General features: G+C 34.4%; 3 protein-coding genes across 3 annotated transcripts in view; 1 reads left to right on the top strand and 2 right to left on the bottom strand.

The window, feature by feature from the left end:
* LOC111496246 (cysteine protease RD19A-like) overlaps nt 1–1,231 on the top strand; it is a 2,753-nt gene extending 1,522 nt beyond the window's left edge. The window contains exons 3-4 of the mRNA XM_023146623.1: nt 382–628; nt 771–1,231. Of these exons, the coding sequence (XP_023002391.1) occupies nt 382–628; nt 771–1,042 (519 nt within the window). The 3' untranslated portion in view covers nt 1,043–1,231. The remainder of the gene's footprint in view (nt 1–381; nt 629–770) is intronic.
* Nucleotides 1,232–2,587: 1,356 nt separating this feature from the next.
* Nucleotides 2,588–12,369, bottom strand: LOC111496148 (V-type proton ATPase subunit a2-like). The gene is made up of 18 exons (XM_023146469.1): nt 12,024–12,369; nt 11,096–11,140; nt 9,476–9,598; nt 9,243–9,350; nt 8,942–9,052; nt 8,687–8,860; nt 8,312–8,449; nt 8,105–8,212; nt 7,837–7,944; nt 7,570–7,718; nt 6,147–6,300; nt 5,912–6,072; nt 5,634–5,840; nt 5,070–5,253; nt 4,900–4,983; nt 4,184–4,377; nt 2,903–2,962; nt 2,588–2,807 (listed from the first exon to the last, which is right to left on the bottom strand). The coding sequence occupies exons 1-18, from the start codon at nt 12,135–12,137 to the stop codon at nt 2,603–2,605; spliced, it is 2,427 nt and encodes an 808-aa protein (XP_023002237.1). The 5' UTR covers nt 12,138–12,369; the 3' UTR covers nt 2,588–2,602.
* Nucleotides 12,370–16,943: 4,574 nt separating this feature from the next.
* On the bottom strand, nt 16,944–18,985 carry LOC111496289 (protein SHI RELATED SEQUENCE 5-like). The gene is made up of 2 exons (XM_023146685.1): nt 18,493–18,985; nt 16,944–18,413 (listed from the first exon to the last, which is right to left on the bottom strand). The coding sequence occupies exons 1-2, from the start codon at nt 18,983–18,985 to the stop codon at nt 18,013–18,015; spliced, it is 894 nt and encodes a 297-aa protein (XP_023002453.1). The 3' UTR covers nt 16,944–18,012.
* Between the last annotated feature and the right edge of the window lie 4,400 nt (nt 18,986–23,385).

Below are 23,385 nucleotides of genomic sequence, written 5' to 3'. Positions count from 1 at the left end.
CATTTTTTTTTTTTTTTTTTTTTTTTTTTTTTTTTTTTTTTTTTGTTTGTTTCTAGATTTTGAGTTTCATTTTCTAGCTTAAGTTTCATTCAATTTGGTCATGTACTTTTAAATGTTAAAATTTAGTCTTCAAATTGTTTTAATTTTCTTATCAAAATTTATTAAATAATAATGAAAAAGCATAATGATTCAATCTCGCATTTCTCAAATCATGCACAACAAAGTTTTGGTGGTTACGATATTGCTTGAAGTTAAAACTTATTGATCAATAATTGACCACTGACATTGTCATCTTAAAGGTGGTTAGGAAGAAAATTATATAGAGATGTTAGTGATTATGTCATGAATATTTGAAAATCAAACAAACGAATGTTCTTGCAGTGTGATCCTGAGGAAGCTGGTGCATGCGACGCGGGGTGCAACGGGGGGCTAATGACCTCAGCTTTCGAGTACATTTTGAAAGCAGGTGGATTAGAGAGAGAGGAGGACTATCCTTACACTGGGAAGGATCGTGGCCCTTGCAAATTCCAAAATGCCAAAATCGCAGCCTCTGTATCCAACTTCAGTGTCATTTCTCTTGACGCCGACCAAATTGCAGCAAACTTGCTCAAGAATGGTCCTTTAGCAAGTAAACAAAACTCTTCTCCTCTTCTCCTCTTCTCCTCTTCTTCTTCTTCACTACTTCAATGCATTTATTCAGGATTTTTCATCATCTAGATCTAATTTAGTAGTTCGATAATGGTTTTAATTTTCTTATTTCCCTCCTGCAGTTGGAATCAATGCGGCTTTCATGCAGACATACATGAAGGGAGTTTCGTGCCCATACATATGCTCTAAACGAAACCTAAATCATGGAGTACTGCTTGTAGGGTATGGATCTGCAGGCTATGCTCCAATACGGTTCAAGGAGAAGCCCTACTGGATCATAAAGAATTCTTGGGGAGAAAACTGGGGAGAAAATGGGTACTACTTAATCTGCAAGGGCAAAAATATCTGTGGAGTTGAGTCGATGGTCTCGTCCGTGGCTGCTACCCAAAACTGAGCCATTGTTGGCGTGGCTGTAAATATGTTGTATTTATGTTACAGCCAGAGCTAATGGAACTTGATTCTTCTCTTGGCTGATAGGTATGGCTAGTTACTGTGTTTGTCTAATTTCTATATATTTTGGATTCTAGAAATGCAGACATTTTTATTATACCATGTGATTGCTATGCTATGTATATTTGTATTACATTGTCTTGTCTATGTCAGTATAATAGGTTTTAGCCTTGAAAAAAATATCATACTGAAAGTTGGGTAAATTTTGTTAGTTTCAATGTTTCTTTTTGTGGGAGTCCCACATTGGTTCGGGAGGAAAACGAAACATCAGGGTATGAAAATCTTCCCCCGGCCGTTAAAGCTTTGAGGGTAAAGGTTGGAAACTTTCCCGAGCAGTTAAAGGTTTGAGGGTTAGCTCAAAAGAATTTGAAAAGGATAATATTTTCTAACCGTGTATCTGGGTCGTTATACTTTTTTAGCCCATTTAGGTTTATTTGTTTGATTTGTTTGAAAATAAAGTGATTTCACCTTAGTTTTTATTTTTTTTCCTCCTTAAAAGTTAAACCAATGTGGTTCATAGTTTTGGACGGTAAGTTTAGGCCGATCTGATGTTGTTTTGGTTTGTTTTTTTTTTTTTACTATTTATTTAAATATTATTTTAAATTTTGGCAATGATTTTAGAAGCATGTTAAAAACAAATAACAAACTTAGTAAATAATCAGTTTTCAATAATATGAAATAGACCTTAGTACAATTTTTTAAAATAAAAGATTTGTAATCTACTTTTCTAAAATGTTGGTAAATTCAGTTTAGTACATGTAATTTAAGATTTGATGGCTTCTCACGCGTCGAGATAAAAAAAAAAAACCCCCCACCAAAATAACAGCCATTTTCATAAAGAGAGCGGCCTTTGGGAAATTAACTATTGTTTTTAAAATTTAATAATATTACAATTTTTTTTTTAATATGAAAAACTAATTAGGAATTTTTTAACAAACAACCAGCTAAATTTCTTGGAAAAATGGAAACAAAATTACTTTAATCCGAATGAAGTGGTAAAATTTAATCAACCTTTCAAAATCAATTAATCTACCCTACCTTAAAACCCCTTGATTTGTTTTTGATTAAAACCCCTTGCTTTGTTTTTGAAATACTATACTACAAACAAAGGAATTATTCGAGAAACACTGCTAGATGCTTGAGAGAAAAATTGTAAAAATACCTCGATTTTGAAATTTTAAAATCGATTTCAAAGAGATTATCACATCGTGACAGCCTCATCGAATAATTTGTTATATACACTTCAACCACTAAACTATATTTCAAGCAACATACCAAAGAATTTACAAAGAAAATTTAAATTAAAAAAATACTTTTATTAACGGTCATTTACACTTGTATTATATTCAAACATTATTGTGTAGGTGTGTGTGTTTGGCAAACACTTCAGGTACAAAAATTAATAATATCAACAAAACTTGAAATAATTGAATAAGTCTTTGGAACTAACCTCATGATTTTCAACTAGGAGTTGAGTATCAGACCATGCTTCAAAAATATGGTGTCACTCATCCTCCTCCCGAAGCAGAGAAAAGGAGTAAGGGGAAAATTTGAATCCATCTCCTGCATAGAATTTGTTCTGAAACTCCACCCAGTGGAGCCTCAAGGCGTGTAGGAATGCGCTCAGAGTTTCCATCACTAGTAAAACTCCCACAGTTGCACATATAAAAACTGCTATTCCTATTATTCGGATGCTCCAACTGTTAAACCTGTAGATGTTAAGAAGTTGAACATTATCTATCACCTCATGAATTTTTTTCCTTGAATGGGGCAAAAGAAAAAATGTGGATGCAGTACTACTAACCCCCAAGCTAGGAGTAGAACCTTGTCGTAAAATACGCTCGACAACTCCGAATGGGCTAGGCTGAATGAAAGGAAGAACGTAAAATAAGTAGATAACTAGTCAAAGAAGGTTTAACTGTAAACAATATCACTATAACAGCCCAAGCCCACCGCTAGCGGATATTGTCTTATTTGGGCTTTTCCTTTCGGGCTTCCCCTTAAGGTTTTTACTGCATCTATTAGGGAGAGGTTTTCACACTCTTATATGAAATGCTTCGTTCTGCTCTCCAACCAATGTGGGATCTCACAATCCACCCCCTTGGGGCTTAGAGTCTTTGCTGGCACACCGCTCAGTATCTGACTCTAATACCATTTGTAACAGTCCAAGCCCACCACTAACAGATATTGTCTGTTTTGGTCCATTGCGTATCGCCGTCAGCCTCACGGTTTTAAAACGCGTATGTTAGGGAGAAGTTTCCACACCCTTATAAGAAATGTTTGTTTCCATCTCCAACCAATGTGAGATCTCACAAGCACAATCAAGGGTGGATGGTACTTTAACTATGCTTAAGCTAGCTTACGTGCATCTCGACTAAAAAGCTTATAAATGATAGCTACTTAAAATATGAATATGCAGAGGGCCTTTTCGGCTCCAAATTTATAAGTAAAGGAATTGTTACAAATCACACATACTCCAATGCTTTAAAAATAGTTCAAACATACTAAATGCTTGATAGGTTTGACCACTCGATACTCGGATCTGTTTTTCACTTGCTGTGAATACCAGATTCATTAAATCTAATTGACAGAAATGATGCTTACATGCACAAACAACTTGAATGATGTTTAAATCCTTTCTTTAAATGCCGGGTTTAGTTTGTCAAGAAGGTAAAACACAATAGGGTCCTCATAGTACTAAAGCTTCATTTGATTTTTGGTTCTTGATTTTTGAAAATTAGGTTTGTTTTGTATAATTCTTAGCTAAATTTCAAAAACAAAAACAAGTTCATGAGAGCTATTTTATAAGTTTTCAAGTTAATTTTTTAAACATGCATAGAAAGTAGATAACAAATTAGGAAAACCAAGGTGAAAGTAGTATTTATAGACTTAATTTAAAAAAAAAACATAGACAAAAAAGAAACGGTCACCAACCTGGGCATAATTTAGTAGTTTTTAATTTCAGAAAGTAGATCCAATTATCAGGTAAAAACCAATCAGCCAAGGAGATTGACAGATTCCAAGAAACTTTCATGCACCAAGAGTAGCATTTAGGTTAAAAGAGTGATAAAATGTTCTTTTTTACCTGAGGGCCCATAGACGTAGATAAGATGCTGTGTTAGAAACTGCACCAAGTACGAACTCTATGGTATGTATAAGTTGGTGTACAAAGACCTCGCTGAAGTCAAAGTCATTGTGGCTGGGGGAACCGTGGTGCTGTTTTGTTTCAAGATTGTCATCCGTGCCGTGAAGTAGGGAGTAGGATTGACCTTGGTGCCTCTGGCAAAGATAAGACGGAAACAGATATTAACCAAGATATCTCAATTATGCAATATAAACTTCAAAGAAGATTCTTGGATGGTTAAAATTTCAATGCATTTTAAGACTTTTATTAACTCTTGAAATGTCTCACGAAAGGTAAAGGTTTTCATTTTGAAGCTCTCCTTTATCTAGAGACTAAGTTTCTTTGCAGTTCTATGTAGTTTACATTGCATATTTAGAATAATTCAAGCTTAATCAATTTTGCTTGTGGAGTGATTTGAATCTTAAAAAAGTTTTTTTTTCTTGAGATATTTGATCAATAAGGTAATCCAAGTCTTACTTTCCTTGGAGTGAAATCAAATTGATTTTTGGATTTTAACATTTGTGAACAAGGGTTAGCATGTCTAAGTGCTTATCAAGCTTCTTAGATTCAACTGGTCAGGGTTAACTTATCAGAAACTGCCCGTGAATGCCAGGTACGAAAAAAAAGAGGAAAGAAGCTGGCTATAAGAGACTAGAAAAAAACATAACATGACCTACTTCTGCATTCTGTTTCCTCAACAGAAAAGGCTTCGGAAGCAACATCCATGGCACGGCAGTGAGGGCAGCCAAAAGTAAAAGAACCTGGCCTTGTAAGATATAATTATTTAGACTTGGTTCCAGTTCAGTAATACGAAAAGAAACTTGAATGACATTAAAACATCAAGAACCTGAACAAACTGCTGCCCTGGAAAAAGCTCATTTTCACCTAGATCATCTGTAGGACTCAAGAACATGTATATCATTACGTGATACAGATCAGCTTGAGATCCAGAGCACCATTTTACAATTATGAGAAGCGAGAGGTAGCCGAATAAGCTGTTCAAGAATATCATCTGCGGAACAAATTGGTACCTGAACAACAATGAAATAAAATTTAACAATTTTAGAAGAAAGAAAACAAAATCTTATGATATATAACCGTGTACAATTGATTTCATGCAAGAATCCACCATCCGGACAAATTTTCAAACAACGAACCCTACAGAAAGCGGAAAGCGTGCCACTTATGAATTTGTTAGGAATCACGAATCTCTACGATGGTATGATATTGTCCAGTTTGAGCATAAGCTTTCATGACTTTGTTTTTTATTTCCCCAAAAGGTCTCGGAGATGTATTCCTTACTTATAAATTCATGATCATTCCCTAAATTAGCCTATGTGGAACTCCCTCCCAACAACCCTCAATCGATGTTACTGACAAACATGATAGATCCGTCCTTACTACAACTCACCAGATGTTAATTTTTTCTTCAAAGAATTTCGCATTGAAGTAGCTCAATATAATTCCAAGATTCATTTGAGCAACTCCCAGTAGAATCGACATCTTCATCTTCAACGAGTTGAGAAAAGGTAACTCACTTCGAGTGCCATGCCACTTAGGATCCACACCAAATGGATATGTATCACGAACCTTTATTAAACCTATGGTAGTGGCATCCCTGAAAAACGAGGGATGTAAATCACTTGCACGGAGGAAAGTAAGCTAAAAAAGAGTTGCATTGTTTTGTACCTGCATGAAGTATGACGACAACCATATGCAGAACGCCCAAACAATTCAAATGGGACAGAAAAAAATTCATTATAAATCAGTCCTGTGTAGATTGAAAAAAGTGCCATCATCATGATAACATAACGGCCCGCAAAAGTCATTTCCACGATATCTCCAAGTTTCTGTCATTAACAATGTCAAATAAGCTTACAGACAAGGGACATGAAAATTCACACTCCAAGACATTGGGAATTACCTGGCTGGAAAATTTCTTCTCCCTTATTATAAGATATAATGTTGCCAGCAACAAGCATATTCCATGGCCCCAATCTCCGAACATTACAGCAAAAAGGAACGGAAAGGTCACAATCGTGTAGACCCCAGGATTTGCTTCCTGATACTTAGCAATCCTGCAAATTACTATTTACCTTAGGCATCTGCACAGTAAATACATTTGAAAATATGAAATACAAATGAAAGAACAACATACATCAAATGTAAAGAGTATATTAGATAAATCTCCAGGACAAAAAATGTCCTCTTTTTGCCAATTTACATGGATAACTTAAAACAAAATAATTTAGACATTCAGCATGGTGATATTTTCTGCACTGCAGGCAGATGCAAAAATAACTACTGATATCAAATGACTCCAATTTTGAGTTGGTGGTACTTTCTTCTTATGGCATAGTATAGGCAACAGTTAAACTTTATCCTTTGCACCTCATAGGGTGCTCAAAAGTTAAAAACTATGCGGACAAATGTGGTCACAACCTTATACATCCTTTCCATTCCAAACAATCAAACTAAATAAAAGAAAATATCACCATCCTTTAGTGTTCCACGTTCCTATTCTTCAATTTGCAGGTGATATGCTTCGGTTTTGTAGGTATGATGATTCCATGCTTAATGCTCTTATTAACACAATTGAATTATTTGAATGGTACTCCGGTCAAAAACTCAATTGGGAAAGATCTGCTTTGTGTGGAGTTCATGTAGACGATTCCAAGCTTCATCAGTGGCCTCTCTTTGAACTGTCAGGTTGTTTTTTTGTCTTTTATGTATCTCAGTCTTCCCCTTGGTGGTCATCCTAAGAATTATATTTCTCCGTCAACTTGCTCTCTCTCTTAGATGCGAACTCTCTACAACATATTTTCTTTGATTGCCTTATTCTAGGCAATGTTAGTTTAAGCTACTCTAGGTTTTTAATCTTTAGTGGGTATTCTCCAGTTCATTCAAGGAAAATATTCTCCATTTGCTTATTGGTCCTTCTTTGGACCCTAAATATAAAATTTTGTTGTCCAATGCTGTTAGCTCTTTTTTTTTTTTTTTTCTGAACTACGGTTTGAAAGGAATCAATGGATCTTCCACAACAAGCAGCTCCTTTGGTTAGTTTGTTTCAGTCCGCTGGTCTCAACGCTTCTTCTATGAGTTCTCCTTCTAAACATTTTTCTGGCCATTATATTCAAGATTTATGTCTTAACAAAAATGCTTCTTTTCACTTTATTGCTTATTTCTGTGCTCTTCTCTCCCTTGTGGAGTTTATATCTTTTGAGCTTTAGTTTTTTTTCATTATATCAATAAAATGTTTTGTTCCTTGTTAAAAATAAATAAATAAAGTATGCAATCAGACTCCTGAAAGAATTAAAAGACAACAGAATCCTATTGAAAGAACTTACCCATATGCATCCACAATTTCTTGAAATGTAGAAGTAAATTTGTTTGTGCGGAAATATGTTGGTGGTGCTTCCTTCGTTTGCAGAACATGAAAGATAGCCTCAATCTGTGATTTGCTGTCAAAGGTAGCCTTCTGGATCACACTTTGAATCTGCTAGGAATTTAGGCCAAGTTAACTAAAAAGTACCTCAAACATGTTTTGCTTGCACGTTAGACCATAATGATTTATAAGAACATGTTGATTACAGAAATTAAAACACGAAACAAACCTGATTTGTTGCAAAAACAGGACACCAACCTTCACCTACAAGGCATTTCTTTGTTACGTCAACACTGAGCATATTCAAAGTGTGGTAAACAGACTTTTCCTTCTTTACCTACAAAGTCAAAAGAACAGAGTTCAGTGAGAATGGAGAAGTCTACACACATACATGCACGCCTAAAATGAAAAATCAAGGTCTGAGTAAATGATACAAAAAATATTTATCTCAAGGATTCAAAGCTCACTAAATTTCAAGGATGATATATGAAACAAACCAAAAGATTCCACTGCTCATATTGATGGCCAATCATCTGCAAGAGTTTACTTCGGTGCACTTGCCCCAAATCAATGGTAGTCTTCAATTCAGAGAGTTTTCCAGACACCTAAAAGTCATCACAACTTCAAATGGTGATTAGGTGTAACAAGAAACTAGCTATTGGATCCTAAATCTAAAATTCTAAGGATGCATTTGAAGTCATTACCTCTGTAATCATCTGAAGTTGTTTGCCCAAGTCATCAGTGAATGGATAACGGTTTGCACCAAAAGCTTCGCTTATTTTCAGAATTTTATTCTTTGCTCTCTCTCCGGAATAAAATATGACAAACACATTTTTCTCGACCTGGAATTGAGATGTGAGTTTTGAAATTGAAGACCTTAAAGAACAAATGGGGTAATGAATTAATTCAGGAACGATGAAAAAGAACTTAAGAAAAAAGACTAAAATTTTGGCCCAACTCCACATTTGTTGACTGTAACCTAATTATAGAAAGATAAAACAAACTCAGAAAGAGAAAACAAGTAGAATTCACTCTTTTGTAGAGTTGGTTTCAGTAACTAAATGATTCTCGTTGCTAACCTTCTCCCCAGATACAGGATCAGTGACGGAACCATCAACCACAGCTTGCCTTAGATGCACATTGCCCCTAGTTGAACGGAACAAAATCCTTTCAAAAGCCATTGACTTTTCTCTCAGAACTAGACCACTGATATAACCTAGCTTAACTTGTTTCGTTGAATCCGTTGTCATTTCCTACAAGACACAACAAGTTCCAGCTACTACTCAAAAGAGCAAAACTAATGTCCAGCCAATACTAAGACAAGAAAAACTTACTTGTTCCAATAGTAAAGGACTGTCAATGGACCCTTCCCCGTTTTGTTGCACTTCCAGTTCTCTTTGCTGAGCTGCGGCTATGCTTTGAGCTATATGGAAAAACTCCCCAACCTGACACCATAGAAATAGTGGTAAAGCATCTCCTACAACAGGAATTCCATGTAATTGCCAAAAAATTGATGAAATACTAGCTCTATTGATCGTGGATTATAAAACGCCCTCAATGCAGTACTATGCAATATTACTAAACAGTAAAGACCAACAGAATTCTAGAAAATCCTATCATTAAAAACATCCACACCTTCTGAAGTACAAGCTTATATTCCAATAGCTCACTATAATTGCGTCGTAACTTCTCATTGTTGCCATTTATCTCTAACAATTCTGCCTCAAATTCTCCAAGTTTAACCTGCCAAAGTCAAGGAAAAGCTACTGGATTTAAATCAAGAAGAAGAGAAAGAAGAAGAACAAAGAGGAAGAGTAAAAAGAGGAAGAAAAAGAAAAAAGAGGACTCCACATTATATATCTAACTACCTCCAAATTATCCAGATCAAAATCAGCAACCGCTTGAGAATTTGATGACGGAGATAAACCAGCCCTTGCCATTTGCTCCCTAAAAAACCGTAGCTTGCGAGCCATTTCCCCACATCTTTTAATCTGCTTGGTAAAAGTAGCAGGCAAACAAACACCATCATACTAAATATAAGAGATTTTTTAAAATAAAGATTGCACATAACCTCTGTCAATTAAATGTTAACTGACAAAATTCAAAGAGAAAGGAGGACAAAAACAGGGATACATCGCACTTTTCACTTTTTTCCTAGATCAGGGTCGTCATGCTCATTACAGAGTGAGGGATTAAAAGTTCTATTTCACAGTGCAACCAATAAGGGAAGTAGGGAGCTAATTCAGAAAATTGATAGCATTCCAGCTAAACGTTTTGAAGTTCTTTTAGCCATTAGAAAATTCCCCAGAACAATTGAACGGAATGGTACTACATAGCATCTTAAATTAAACCCTTCAGCTTTATGCCACAAATGTCACTGCAACTATAATAATCAGTAGAACCTATTATCAACTATGGAAGCTTCATATAGCTATTAATCTGTAAAGAAACTTGTCTTGTAAGATATGAAACTAACAGCAGAAGTATAGGCAATTCAAGTGTTATCTAAGGGAAAGAGCAGACAGATCCAAGCAGCATCCAGAACCACACATGTATAGACGAAAAAAAACGAAGAGGGAAAAGAAAAGGGAAAATATTCAAATGTTGTGCCCACATACTACTTCTAAGCATGTTGTTGGAAAATCTATAGCACTTGTTTAGCATTCATAGCCATAGGTCTTCTTTGAAGTTATGCCAAGTTTTTACGGCTCTCTAATTTCTTAATCTCTTAGCAGAGGACAATGCAACGATGAAAGTTTTAACCAACTGAATTTTTGTCCAAGCTACAGTTTTCCAATCGTACTGACTAGAAATTCATCTAGGTTCAAGCTTCTCCAGAATACTCTGCATTCTTCTTTCATAATAAAATCTTGCACAGCCATCTAGTTGCTTATTCTATAAGCAGAGGGTGACGTTACGATGAAAGCTATAACTTGCTGATTTTTGTGTAATACCTAGGAATATAAAATACAGAAACACGACAAGTCCATAACTTTTTCAGGTAAGAAAGACCACTAGATTCCCAGATAAATATGAAAATACATTTTCTCAAAAACTTCAAATCAATTTCTTTAGTTCAACAACGTATGGGGAGGAGATTCGAACCCTCAAACTTTTGACGTAGGTTATAATGCCCAAACTAGTATGCTCAGGTTGGCAAAATTTCTATCAATGTTGTACACCTCACTTGTCTTGAATACAAAGCTGATGAAGTATCATTTAAGTTATAGAACCAACGATGATAGGAAGTTCCTTTGGCATCAAAGTACTCTGAGTCAACTATAAAACTGAGTCTACAGGCAACTCATTATTCTATATTACAAAACCCTTAATAAGCTGTAGTACCTGTTTACGACAATTATTGCTACCACTTTCTAGGATTAGGACTTTCAGTCTAGAACATAAAATCCTTGTCTCAATTTGGCTAAAAGCTTGATTCCAAGAAGGAACCAGGCTTTAAGCAAAAATCAGAGAAACAGTAAACACACCTGAGCAGCATACGTTCGCTGGAATGGACTTCTAGATGCATTGAGCTAAAAAGGAAAAGTAAAATATCAGATGCTATTAATAAGAATAGAAATTGTGGAATGCAAAACAGAATGAGCATTCAAGCATGTGATGATGTCAATAAGACAAATTTTCAATGTTGTCTGCCAACCTATAACAAACGAAATAAGACTGAATCGATACAAGTAAGTATACATTTCATAAACAAAATAGAATTTATTTCAGAATCTTCATATGTTAAATTATAGTCGATGAATTAACATCAAAAGAAAAAACTGAAAATAATCGTACAGAAGTTCAGAAACCTAAATTAGCCAAGCCTTTCCGAAAATTAAATTCAAGCAGCGAAGTCAGAATTACAGTGACATTGTGACGATTGCAAACAAAGAAACTGAACCTAACATGATAACAAACGCGATCCACTTGTGAAAATGTAAATATATGTTTTGTACAAAAAATGAAATCCACTCGTGATTCTCAATTCGTAAAGTATACTACAAGAATTAAAGATCACGTTCAGAACTTTGGAGGTCTACATTAGCCTTTACGAAAATTAAATTCAAGTAATACTCTCAGAATAACAATAACATTGACAATCACGAACAAAGAAACAGAACCTAACAAGATAACCAAAGTAATCCACTGAATACGTAAATAAATGTTTTGTGCGCAAAACGAAATCAGCGAGTGAATTCTTAATTGCTGAAGTATAGTCCAGGAATTATCATCAACAGAAAAAAAAAAAAAAAAAGAATAAAAAAATCAGATCAGGTAGAAAACTTAAAAAATCTACAATAACGCATACAAAAATCAAAATCAAATGACAAATAAGAACAAAGAAACGGAACCTAACATGATAAACAAAAAGATCCATCACCAGAAGATCATTTCGAATACAATGTGACTCACATCGTTGAATTGGAAGAGACCGAGGTCGCCGAGATAGGAAAGCGTCCGGTGCACCGATTCATTAGGAATGATCAGCTGCACAAACTGCATCGGCTCCGATCGCAGTAGATCCATGGAAAAACAATCAAGAACTCTGGCTCGCGTAAAAACTCAACACACAGAAATGCCAGGCCCCGGCGAAATGTCCGGCGATGAAGGTAGATCGGAAGGAAATTTCCGCGGGAATCACGAACAGAAACAGAAACCAGAATCACGTAATTTATCGTTCTGCCTCGGACCGTTGGGCAATTTCGCTCCCTTTCAACGGTGTTTCGACGTGCCTTCTTTTGCTCGCGCGTAATTTGATTTTTCGTTAAACTACACATATAGCAACTATAAAATTTAAGAATTTAATCCCTTTAAATACCTAAATTTAAATTATAACTATACAAGGTAATTTATAATTTATCCTTAATTTTTTTAAGGTTTAAAATTTATAAATTTCCCATCACAGTTTCCCTTTGTCCTTGTCCTGCCTTAAAAAGGCATTCCCTTTATTTACATGGCTAAGTTAAGGGTATGACTGACTTTCCACACTAATATTATATTGCCCACTTTGAAGTTAAGGACATGACTCTGATACTACATAAGGAATCATCACTCTTCACAATAGTATGATATTGTCCACTTTAAGTATAAGCTCTCATGACTTTATTTTGGGCTTCCCTAAAAGGTCTCGTTTGAGATAGTATTCCTCTATTATAAACTCAGGATCTTCCACTAAATTAACCAATGGAGGAGGACTCACTCCTAATAATTCTCAACAATCCTCCTCTCGAACAAAGTACACTATAAGTCTCCCTTAAGGCTTATGGAGCTCTCGAATAGCCTCCCCTTAATTGAGGCTCGACTCCTTTCTCTGGAGCTCTCGAATAAAGGAAAGTACACCTTTTGTTCGACTCTTTAGTCACTTTTGACTACACGTTCGAGTGAAAACCTTTTTCTAGCCGACGTGTTTTAAAAATCTTAAGGAAAAACTGTTGTTGAACTTGGGCCATTACATATAATCTTCGTAAGTATTGAATTGAAAATATTTAATCATAATGTTGGAGTGGCAATTGAGATATATTTTCAATTTTTTTCTCGAAAGATATTTCAATTTTTCTTTTAAATTAATGAAAAATTAAATTAATTTGAATATAATTAACATATATAATTTTGGTCGTTCGTGTTATTGATCTCTAGTTATGCATATTCACGCCTTATCGATTTCTAGATATGCATATTTATTGGGTTTAATCAGTGATTTGACGTAAAAACAATAAAAAATTTAATATAAAATATTATTGCCCGTGTTATAGAATACGATTGATTAGCTGATATTTCAAAATCTAAAAATGAATATCCATGACTCGGAGAGATATATTTTTTGTTCATTTGAAAGCTAACTAAAAACAACTTGGAAAGCTACAAACGGGCAGTTTGTTGTAGCATATGCTACCCTTTAATATGAACTCGCTTTAGCGATATAGTTTAGTTGCATTGTATTAGAGCTCGAACTCATCACTAGCTATTGTCCTTTTCAGATTAGGTTCTAAAACCACATCATTCGTTCCTCTTTTCAATCAATGTGAGATCTTACTATTACGGAATCTCACAATCAACCCCCTTAAGGGCCTGATGACGTCTTCACTAGCATACCATCTTGTGTCTGGCTATGATATCATCTGTATTGGCTCAAGCCCATCTCTAGCAACTTTTTGGGCTTTCCCTCAAAGTTAGGTTTTAAAACCACACCCTTCATTTTCCTCTCCAACTGATGTGATACAATTTGTAATGGTACAAGCCCACCTCTAGCAGTTTTTTGGGCTTTCCCTCAAAGTTACGTTTTAAAACCACACCCTTCGTTTCCTCTCCAACTGATATGAGATCTCACAATCAGTAATCTTAAAATCAACCTCCCCTTCTGGAGGCCTAGTGTACTCGCTAGCACTTCGTCCAGTGTCTAGCTCTGATATCATTGGAAACAACCCAAGCCCACCACAAGTCAATACTGTTCTCATTAAGTTTTCTCTCGCAGATTTTCCCAAGGTTTTAAAACACGTTTCTACGGAGAGATTTTCACACCCTTATAAGAAATGTTTTGTTCTCCTCTCCAACTGAAATGGGATCTCACCCTTATAATGAATGTTACATCTTATCTCATGTTTATGTTAAATTCTTTGAACATAAGTGAAATTACAAGTCTAGTTCCTAAACTTCCAAGATCTAAAAGATCAGATGTTCGAATTTTCACTCTCAAATATTACCAAACAAAAAAAAACTCATAAATGCTCATCGCTTCAAAATCACACTCCTGTACTCGGAACGATACAATATCCTTACAAAAAAAAAAAAAAAAAAAAAAAAAAAAAAAGAGTGTGGGCAAATTCCATCCTAGGCATTAGGAGACAAAGAGAGTAGCATTTATGGAGGGTTAGCATAGCATTGACAGACACAAAAACAGTGTGTAAAAACCAATGGCAATACACAATAATGAACCACAGCGTCTCCAAATCAAGCATAAAAGTGAATGAAGAATGTACTGTTTTCCAAGAGCCATGCAGGCCACCGCCAGCAGCAACAAAGAGCTAAAGCATGCGATTGGCGTTTGGACCACCCTTCCATTGTGTACTCTCCCGCAGAATCGCTACCCAAACATAGCAAAATAGATATCATTAATGCAGCCCAGCCGGCCGGGCTGCCTGGTTGCCTGCCTTTTGTGCATGCGCATGGGACATATGTTGCTATGCCATCCCATGCCCACCCCCCTACTCTTTTAACTACACAATGCTAAGCCAAACTACATCTTCCCCACACATTAAGGCCTAAAAGCCCTTTTGTCTTCTCCTCCCAAACCCTACTCCCTAGTACGACGCTCATTCATTGCTCGCTCTCGACTCTCTTTTCTTTGTTTGATCAATTGCGTAGACCCGAGAAATTATTGGATATGATCGTTAATGCTGCTAAGATATCTCTACACTAATGATATGATATTGTCCGCTCCGATACCATTTGTTACAGACATTGTCCGCTTTGACTCGTTACATATTGTCATTAGCCTCATGATTTTAAAATGCGTTTGTTAGGGAGAGGTTTTCATCCCCTAGGTTTTCATCCCCTTCGAGGCTTAGCATACTTGCTGGCACACCATCCAGTGTCTACCATTTGTAACAGCTCAAGCCCACCACTAGTATATATTGTTCGTCTTGACTCATTGCGTATTGTCGTTAGCCTTATGGTTTAAAAAAACGTATGCTAGAGAGAGATTTTTCACACCTTTATAAATAATGTTTTGTTCTCCTCTCCAACCAATGTGGGATCTCACAATCAACCCCTTCGAGGCCCAACGTCCTCGCTGATACTCATTTCTCTTTCCAACCGATGTGAGATTTTATTATCCACCCCCTTGGGGCTTAGTGTCCTCGCTAGCATACCATCCAATGTCCAACTCTAATACCATTTGTAACAGCTCAAGCCCGCCACTAGCAGAAGTTGTCCTATTTGAGCTTTCCCTTATGAGTTTTCCCTCAAGGTTTTTAAAACGCGTCTTTTAAGGGGAGATTTCACAGCCTTATAAATAATGTTTCGTTCTTGTCTCCAACCGATATGAAATCTCACAAAAATCGAGGTTGTGCAATGGTAAGACGATCAAAAAGTTGTCGTTCTCGACAGTAGAAAGTTGGGTCTCCAATAACTTTAAGGCCGATCGTGCTATTAGAGACCGATCAAAGACAAATCTTTAAGGCTGATAATGCTAGCTAGGTTAAGATTGAATGAATAGGTTGATAGTGATAATGATGGTGATGAATCAGAGAATAATTCAGCATAATTGATTGATTTTTGGAGTAAGAGTAGCAATTTTAGATCCTTCAGAAAACAATAATATCACAATTAATTGTACATATAAATTAATATGTTTAAATTTTTAATATATTAAGTGCTTGTGATAATTATTTTATTTTCTGTTTTTCAAATAATTCTTTCCAAAATAAATTATTTATTAAATATTAATTTAGTTGAAACAAAATTAATAATTATTCACTATATATTTTAAATTCTTATTATTTTTAAAAAAAATAAAAGAAAAAAAAGTAAAAAACTAAAATACGCGATTATATTTTTAATATCACAATTAATTTTTGTTTAATAAAATAATTTGTGACACGTGTAAGTAAAGGTACATAAATGAACCTAGATCATATCCGAATGAGAGCGATCTTCAGGATAATAAGACTAAAAAAAATTTAAAAAAATGCAAAGTCGTTACTTATACCAATAAAGTGCAGCTTCATTTTTTTAGTAACTCAATCATAAGAATTTTATAGTTACACGACTCGTGTTGGTTTGTAGATTATTTTTACTCTTAGAAGCGAAGAGTAAGTAACGTAACCATGTTGTAAGGAAATATCGGACTTTCGTCGCCTACGGCCAAGCGGCGTATACTCGAGCCTCTGGCCTCGGTTTAAGAGGAAGGTTTTAGAAAACAAGTGCAGAGAGAGATTTTTGAAAGAAACGTTATATAAGCAAGCAAGAAAGTAACAACAACGACTTACTTACCGTATATAACTTTTGGTAGGAATAAGTTTTATATATATATATATATTTGCAAATTTAGGAAATGAAATAAAATATGTGAAAATTAATGTACTTGGAAATAAATTTTAATTTAATTATAAATAAGCATGACGTATGAATATTGGGTATTTTTTAAAAAAATTTATTATATTTATTTATTCGGCATTATTGCAACTCACATGCAAAGTTTTAAATATGAAGCACAGCTAACACTCATGAATGACGTGGAAATGGTAATGCATACTTTTTGTGAGGGAAAAAAATTTAATTACTTTTTCGAGAATTGTTATTTTTTATTCCTTTTGGTTTTTTTTTTATTTTTACAAAGCATGCTTTAATTAATTTTTAAAGTGAAAAAAAAATTAAAAATAATGTATTAAAAAATAGGTAAGCATTGGTCAGTCACTCGAGCTCGATTTTTCACTTGAACCAATGTCAAACCGACTAAGTTGACTTTTTAAAAATAATTTATTAAATTGACCGATCAACCGATCAATTCAATTGATTAGTTTCAGCTCGAAATCCACTTGAATCTTTTCTATATTTTCTTGGATTTATAAAATATAATTTATTTAAATAATTTTTTTTAACTAAGACGAATTTTAAATGACATTTAATTGTAATAAGTGAGTTGAATTATATGAAGAAAAAAAAATTACCTAATTATAAAGTCATAATAAATCTTTAATGTCACCTTCACTAATGCAACCAACTCTCCATATTGGCTATAATAAACAACAACCAACATCAATGCAATCGGAAACCGAGAGAGAATCGACGGAGGCCATGGCTGCCGCCTCCACCACCGCCACCCTGACATGTGGGAAAGTACTAAAATGCCCCTAATTATCGTCGAATATACTTTTCGAACTTTCTATGCTCTCTACTGATATTCAGTGGTATAAGACTATGAGCCATGAATGACAGAAAAGGAAGAAAGTCAACAGCAACGAGGTCGATCAACATGGTGGCTAGAACGAAACTGCCATTCATTTCCCTTTTCTTCCTTGTTTTTTCTAGTCAAAGTTTGCCTAAACTTTCACCTTATTGATTGATTAAGCACTAATTACAAGATTAAGCTCCTTAATTAATTGTAGAGAGAGACAAATCATATATTTGAAGCTTCAATCTTACAAATTTTGTTGGAAAATATTAACGACGAATATTTCCAATGTTTTTTTTATCGATTATTTTTTCTGGGTTCTTTTTATTTTTTCGTGTTCATAACTCTCTTAATCTTCTAGCTCGATGAATGTTCGAAAGAGAAAAAGATCAGCTAGCTTCGAGTTTCTCATAATACAAAGAACAATGTCTTCACAAATAATAATTAAGAAAAAAAAATTAGGTAAAGAACATATATAATTTAGGGCAATTTTTTTTTTTTTTTTTTTTCTCATGATCTAGAGGGTGGGAAGAACTGCGTACCAGCTATAAATGCATTAAGAGGAGCTGGATATATAGGAGGGTCAAGCAACGATGCGACGGCGGCGGCGGTGGCGGTGGGGTTGGAACTGGTTGCAGCCGAGGTAGTGGTGGAAGCGGCGGCGGCGTTGGAGGGTCCAGCAATTAAGTTAAGTGGGTGTACTGATCCATCTCCTACGTGGCCGGAGGAGCTCTCGCCGGCGGTGTAATGGACTTCAGAGCCTTGATCGTAGAGAATTCCTTTGAACACGTGGCCTCCGATATTCACAGCCGTCTGATATGCAAACTCTTCATCCTCATCGTCCATCGCGCTTACTTTCACACACCGAAACACCGCCGGTGAGTTCACTTCCGATGGAAATTTCTCCAATTCTAACCCAACAGTGTAATTAATTAATTTAATAAATTAATTAGTCAGAAAAATTAGTGATTTTTTTTTTTTTTTTTTTACCTGAGGTGAAGGAGGAGGGCAAATGAAGGGTGGCGGTGGCGGTGGCGGATTGGGTTTCTCTAAGTCGTTTGGAATTATCCCCACCGCGAAACTGCCGTTCACGGCGTTTAGCCGCCGGAACCCACGTGCTCTTCACGTGAGTCTGACAGTGAAACCCTCGGCTCTTACAGCAAGTCCTACACCGCAAATAAGCACAATCCTTCTTAGCTTGGTTGCCGCAGTCTTGGCAATTGATGCCTCCGGCAATGGCTGCGGCGGGTCTGGTGGCGGTGAAGGCGGATCTGGAGGGGTGATCGGAGTCGGTGCGGTGGCTCTGACCAACGGCGGAGGAGAAGTGGGTTTGGTAATGTGGAGGCCATATTTCGAAGCCTTTGTGGTGGATTTGTTGATCGTTTCGGTACATAAACAAGGTGGGTTGTGTTTGTTTCTGTTGTTCTTGTTCTTTGTTTGGTGGGCCTTCTTCTCTTCCTCCTACATAGAACAATTCAGCCATTTTTTTGCCCTAATATCTGAAAATAACATTGATTTTCTCTCTTTTTTAAAGAATTATTAATGGGTTTTTTATTAAATAAATGTTTAATAAACTCAAAGTGATAAAAGAAATGTTTTTTAAAAAAAAAAAAAAAATTGGTTTTTTCTCTTTTCTTTCTCATTTCGATGCAATTATGGCACGGAATTAGAGCTCTGCAACGCCGCCATGGAAACTGCCTGCTTTCTCTCTCCTCTTTGTAAAATCAAAAACTCCTCATTTAAGATAAGTAGACCAATGATATCCTCTCACCAAACATATCTCTATGTTTGTATTCAACCTCAATATTTGTAAGTCGTGGGCTTGAGCTGTTATGAATGATATCAGAATCAGACAATAGGATATGTGCTGGTAAGGAAGTTGAATTTTGAAAGGGGTGGACACGAGGCGGTGTTCCAGTAAAGACGTTGGACTTGAGTATAGGTGGATTTGGGAGGGGGAGTTCCACGTTAATTGGAGAAGGGAACAGGTGTCAACGTGAATGTTAAGGGCTTTGAAGGAGGTGGATTGAGAGGATCTCACATTGATTGAAAAAGAGAACGAGTGCTAGTGAGAACGTTGGGCCTCAAAGGGGAGGACACAATGCAGTGTGCCAGTAAAGACACTAGGCTCTAAATTGGGGTGAATTTGAGGGATCCCACATCGATTGGAGAAGGGAACGAATGCTAGTGAGAACGTTGAGCCCCAAAAGGGGTGGACACAAGGCAATGTGCTAGTAAGGATACGAGAAGGAAACGAGTGTTACCGAGAACACTGGGCCTCGAAATAGGGTGGATTGTGAGATCCCATATCGGTTAAAGAGGAGAACGAAACATTCTTGGTATAGAAACATGTCCATAGCATACACGTTTTAATAACTGACAAATTAAAAAAGGACTAACAATGGGTATATGATTTGTATCTGATTTAAATATATACATAAAGTGGGGCGGAGACAGGCACGGAAACAAGAACGGGTCTCATTTAGCTAAAATTTATTTAAGTCTCTTTTCATCGTTTAAACAGAGATTCTCCGCTCGTTCCTACCGAGTTAGGGCAATAGGGTAAGTGTACACACAAAGATCACAGTGCAACAGAGAGAGAGAGAGAGGGAGAGAGAGAGAGAGGGAACATGAAAATCTAGGAGTGGGCACTTCATGGACTGTTGTCTGTCTTCCAGTTTCAATGAATAAGATCGAGCTAAAATCTTGATCCAATGGTTAGCAGCTGTCCACGTGTCAACAACTCCACTTTTTCTTATTCGTCCTTGCACCGTAAAACCCGCAGGCACCTTTTAATTTTTCCTTTTTCGCCTCATATTATTGAAATAATTAAATTGAATTTATTTATTTTTTAAAATCTCATAATCCTCACACCAATCAATTTACTCTACCGAAGAAGGAATGTTATTGTCACATGCAAATCCCGGATATCTCCACGACAGGACCCTCTGAACCTGACATATATTATTTTCCATTATTTTTTTTAATTCACATCCTAAATTAAAATTAAAATTATTTTATTTTAAAAAAAAAAAGGATTGTCGTCGTTCAGGACATTCAGACATACGCTTTTGTCTATTATTTTTCCTTTTTAAATTATTGATTTATGTAATTTACTTTTGACAAAGTTTTCAAAAACATAATTAATTTTTAAAGACTACGAAAATGGTTTTTTTATTCAAGAATTTTGTTTTTACTTTTTAAATTTTAAATTTAAAAAGAAGCTCAAATTCATTATATTTTAATTGTTAAAATTTGACTAAAAATTTAAATATATTTTTTACATTAGTTATAAATTTTAAAAATATAATCGTTTAATTTACATGGAAAAAAAATATAATTAAAACAATTATTAAGCTAGGACGTTTATTTCCAAAAGAAAAAATGTGAAATTTATTATTATGATTATTACTATAAAATAATAATAATAATTATTATTATTAGATACAAGATTTTGCACAAAATAATTAACGACCTTACAATAAATATTATTTATTTAATATTTTTAAGTAATTATTACAAATTATTCTCTTTCGAATCTTTTTTTTTAAACCTTATTGATTTTTTTAATCCAAATTACAGTAGTCACCTATATTATTTTATATCTTCATAAAAAATTTCATCGTGTAATTTATTTTTTCTATTTTTTTTTACAATATAGTATTTATTTTAAATATTACCATTACATAAAATTTACAATATTTAAATATTACAATTTACTTTTTATTTTAAATATATATAAATTTAGGTTGAAAATATATTTATATTAAAAGAGTGCGACGAAAAATTAAGAGGTGACGAGAAATATAATATTATCACTCCATTTACCATTTTCCGTCTAAACGAAGAATTCCATCTCTATTTGGAGAAAATCCTTGACATGTATATCTTTACTTTCGATTAAAATATTAAATTTTTCTAAAAAATGAAAAATAAAATAGATTATCAAACATTTTCATAATTTTTTAATATTATATATTTTAATATTTGAATTTAAATGAATTTATGATCTTTATTTTATTCTAATTCTTTTGCTTAATTTGTAAGACGTGTAACGAAGTTAAAATTTTAAAATTTTAAAATAATATGGTTTATTACAAACGTAGAAAGGTAATAATTTATAGGCTTAAATTATTTAAGAGAAAATTGAAGAATATATGACGTGGAAAATTGGGAAGAAATAAATAAAAAATGAGTTTAATTACGTGTAAATAGGGGTAGAAAAGGAAGGCTAGAGGAGGTTAATTAAGACTCCAACCCTTTTATGCAAACAAGCACGTGACTTGCGCTGAAACTTAGTGTCTAATGTCCACTAATAATTGGGTCCCAATTATAATAATTATATAAATAATAAAATTTGTGTTGCCCGTGGATTTGAGTGCTGACTAGGATCACCATCCCGCCGGCCGCCGTAGTTGCCGTACATTCGCCGTCCTTGATGTTTGACGTGGCATTTAATAAAGTTTAATAAAGATAAGGGGCAAAATGAAAATTGTATAATAATTAGGGGCCCGAGGCAAAATTTAAATTTGACTTTCCTCCCCTGTTTGATTTGACTTGATCTCGACAAAAATATTTATTTATTTATTTATTTTTTATTCTGTCGAGAATTGTGATTGATTTTAAGTTTTTATTTTTTATTTATTTAATTTTTAACGGCTTCCTATTTTGATTAATATTCTTATTTATTTTGATTATTAACTTTTATTTAGTTTTAACCATTTTGATTTATATTCTTCATTTGGTTGGAATGAGTACGGTTGTACTTATATAATAACTTGTCTAGCATTATTTTGAAGTGTAAATTCATTGTTATTTTGTATTTGACTGGAGTCAATTGAGAGGAACTTTTGTAGAGAGATTTTGTAGTGTAATGGTGTGAGAGATACACTTGTAAACACTTTGATTATATTGATTAGCTACAACGGTAGGATAATTTTTTCTCTCCAAACCATGTAAATCTGTCTTTTTGTTTAATTTATGTGTATGGGGATGTGAGTGCGATCAATTTTACTTCCGTTTTCTCTACAATAATTAGGTATCAGAGCATTTAAGTTGTGGTCTTACGACACAACAAGTGATATGAAAGCATTGAAGGTTGTGGCGTTACTGTGCACAACATTGGGTTGGTTAAATTATTGACTTTAATAGTTGTTTTATTTTTTTAATTATTTTAAAAAAATTAAAATTATCTAAAGTACATTTTAAATAACTAAAATATCTATTAAACATTTACAAGTCACAACCTATCACTGCCCTTCGTTATAAATGTTAAATATTCTTAATTTTCATAATTGGATTAGGTTGAAACACTATTTTCGAGTTGGTTGAGTTGACCCAACAACGAAAAAGTCAATTTACAAATTGATCTAAATTTTCAATTTTCAAAAAATTCAACCCAACCCAAATGAAAAGGAAAAAAATATATCTAACTCAACCTAACCCTAACCCTAACCCTAACCCTCGTAATTTGACTTGGATAGTCCAGATCGGTTCGTGTTATTTAATCCTACGAACATTCCTAATATTATCTATATTCAGAAAATATTATTTTGTAAGAATATACATAATTCAATCGTAACTGTCATGAATATCATATCAATATTCTATATGCTTTACGTTTTTTTATAGGATGAATTTTTATTGACTCGAAGTTACACCTAACGTCATATCAACTAAAATTAAAAATGATTATTCTTAAAAAGAAAAAGCGCTCGTTTAAAGGAACGAGCCATTTTCAAAAGGAATCTCTCACTCACTTCACCAAAAGGGTTTCTTTATTGGTTCAAATGTTTTCTTAATTGTCCCAAAACAAAAAAAAAAAAAAAAAAAAAAAAAAAAAAAAAAAAAAAAAAAAAAAAAAAAAAAAAAAAAAAAAAAAAA

Source organism: Cucurbita maxima, unplaced genomic scaffold, assembly GCF_002738345.1.
Source record: "Cucurbita maxima cultivar Rimu unplaced genomic scaffold, Cmax_1.0 Cma_Scf00022, whole genome shotgun sequence".
In the NCBI taxonomy this organism is placed as follows: Eukaryota; Viridiplantae; Streptophyta; class Magnoliopsida; order Cucurbitales; family Cucurbitaceae; genus Cucurbita; species Cucurbita maxima.
This window is presented reverse-complemented; position numbering and strand designations above follow the sequence as displayed.